Consider the following 2,597-nt stretch of genomic DNA (forward strand, 5'->3'; position numbering starts at 1 on the left):
CATTCCTGCAAAGCCCAAAAGGCAGGCTCAGATTCAGTGTCTCCCACACAAGCCTGTAGGAAAAAAAAAATACAGTAACATTTTCGGAGATGATCTTGAGTTCACTCCTATTTACCAAGAAGTAAATCATTGAAAATTTGGGTGTGTCCACTGTCTGTAGGAACCAAGTCCTTCTGACCTACCTAATAACTTACATCACAGTAGAGAACCACTGTCCTCATGGAATAACATTTCATAGTGTGGCGAGCTGAGTATAAGTTAATTTCAAGCCACCAAGTAAGAGATAGATTTTTTTTTTTAAGTATTAGTGACAACAAGCAAACAAATATTTTTTTCAATGCTATTACCATATGCCATATATAAATAAGAACTTCATCAAGTTCAGTTTTCATTTGTTGATGTATTTGTTGTTCTGTTGCATCCCGGTGGGTCTGATGATGTTGGTAATGCTGTCTGTTCTTTTATGTTTTCTGGAAAGGTAACTAAATGTGTATGTCAGTGTAGTACTATCTGAAGAAATCTAAGAGCTATTAAAATGCTTAAAAATAAAATGATCAATTCTTCTTTTGTTCTCTTGACAGGATAATTGAAGCTATCTGCATAGGTTGGTTCACTGCAGAATGCATTGTGAGGTTCATCGTCTCCAAAAACAAGTGTGAGTTTGTCAAGAGACCCCTGAACATCATTGATTTACTGGCAATCACGCCGTATTACATCTCCGTGTTAATGACAGTATTTACGGGCGAGAACTCTCAACTCCAGAGGGCTGGAGTCACCTTGAGGGTGCTTAGAATGATGAGGATTTTTTGGGTGATTAAGCTTGCCCGTCACTTCATTGGCCTTCAGACACTTGGTTTGACTCTCAAACGATGTTACCGAGAGATGGTTATGTTGCTTGTCTTCATTTGTGTTGCCATGGCAATCTTTAGTGCACTTTCTCAGCTTCTTGAACATGGGTTGGACCTGGAAACATCCAACAAGGACTTCGCCAGCATCCCTGCTGCCTGCTGGTGGGTGATTATCTCTATGACTACAGTTGGCTATGGAGATATGTATCCTATCACAATGCCTGGAAGAATTCTTGGAGGAGTTTGTGTTGTCAGTGGAATCGTTTTATTGGCATTACCTATCACTTTTATCTACCATAGCTTCGTGCAGTGTTATCATGAGCTCAAGTTTAGATCAGCTAGATACAGTAGGAGCCTCTCCGCTGAGTTCCTAAATTAACACATTGCAAATCAAATCTTGCATACACTTCATTTGATCGAGTTGACGCTACTTTATATTCATGCATTTCTCGTTGGGTGAGCACTGCAGTGGTACTGTCATCACCTTGGTAGAGTTAAAATTGTCCTTCCCAGCTGAAGGGGTAAAGCAGTTTACTTATTATGGAGTAAATATGATTGAGACTGCACAGGAAAAGGAATGACTCCTAGAGTAAATGTTAGGATCCTGTTTTATTTAGACTTGTCTCTTCCTTGCCTTGAACAATTACACTTTTTGTGTTTGTTTTAAAGTATATTATTTGAACATTTTAAAACTGAAAGCTACTATTTTCCAAATGTTTTTCCGTCTTGTGAATGCAGAGGAAGCTTGGAAGTTATAGTGTTTTTTGTTGGAGAGTAACATTTTCATTTCTAAATGTTTTATAATCTCTCATATCAATGTCAGAAGTACCCTGGAAACATATGTCAGATGCAGGAAGTGTTTAACAACTACTTTAAAAATTTGGCCACATTTTAAACTGTATAGTGGAGCTAGTAGATACAAGCAAGAATAGTATTTGAAAAATTTCTCCAGCATATTTCTCAATTATCTGATTTATGTTTGCTCCTATAATTCACCTTATCATACAGCTTCATGGAAGATTGAGTGTGTTCTTCCTTTTCCATTTTGGATTTCTTTTTTCTCTGTCCTGATATGACTAAAAAGAGTATTTGTATTGTTTAGCATTTTATTTGAATTCATTGCTGTTACTAGGTGATAATTATCCTAAGATTTAGATGTCCAAACAAGATTTCCGAGATTAAAATGATAATGGAAATAGTTTGATATTACAACCCATACTTATCTTCTTCTGCTCTTGATTTTTTTTGCCAAACACCATGGGTTTAATAAGACTTAAGATGAAAGGATATTTATGTAGCCGTTTTATACCAAAGTCATACTTAGATCTTGTCACTAGATTATCATAAGAAAAGAAATTCTTTCCTTACTCTTGGTTGCTGTGTAGCCAAGCCAATTTTAAGTCAGCTAAAAACAATGAATACATAATTATTTGAGCTGATCTTTGTCATTGTCAATTATAGCTATGCCAAAACTTCTTGTAACAATATTGAATAATATGCCATACTAATCTGGCTAGGTTATTAGGACTAGATAATGTAAAACTGTTGATTGTTTACTGCTGAATTTTAGCAATCTGAATTAGGATTTTGCTTTGTTAACCAGTTGTCGTAAAGCCGTCAGTATAGAAACACAAAAAATTAAAGTCATAGATTCATGAATAATTTAACGTTATACACTGTAATTTAGTGGGGGTGGGAGGGGGAGCAGAGGAGTTGGAAAGGGGACCTGGATATATTTATCAAAGAAAG

The 2,597-nt window shown here is 36.0% G+C and overlaps 1 protein-coding gene across 2 annotated transcripts in view; it reads left to right on the plus strand.

Moving 5' to 3' along the window:
- Positions 1-1,260, plus strand: part of KCNG3 (potassium voltage-gated channel modifier subfamily G member 3) — a 23,106-nt gene extending 21,846 nt beyond the window's left edge. Inside the window, exon 2 of one of the 2 annotated variants that reach the window (XM_007445740.1) lies at positions 582-1,260. In XM_007445740.1, coding sequence (XP_007445802.1) covers positions 582-1,227 — 646 coding nt within the window. In that variant the 3' untranslated portion in view covers positions 1,228-1,260. The remainder of the gene's footprint in view (positions 1-581) is intronic. The other variant, XM_007445741.1, reaches the window with a different exon arrangement.
- Positions 1,261-2,597: the final 1,337 nt, after the last annotated feature.

This window comes from Lipotes vexillifer, unplaced genomic scaffold (assembly GCF_000442215.2).
Source record: "Lipotes vexillifer unplaced genomic scaffold, Lipotes_vexillifer_v1.1 scaffold278, whole genome shotgun sequence".
Taxonomy (NCBI): Eukaryota; Metazoa; Chordata; class Mammalia; order Artiodactyla; family Lipotidae; genus Lipotes; species Lipotes vexillifer.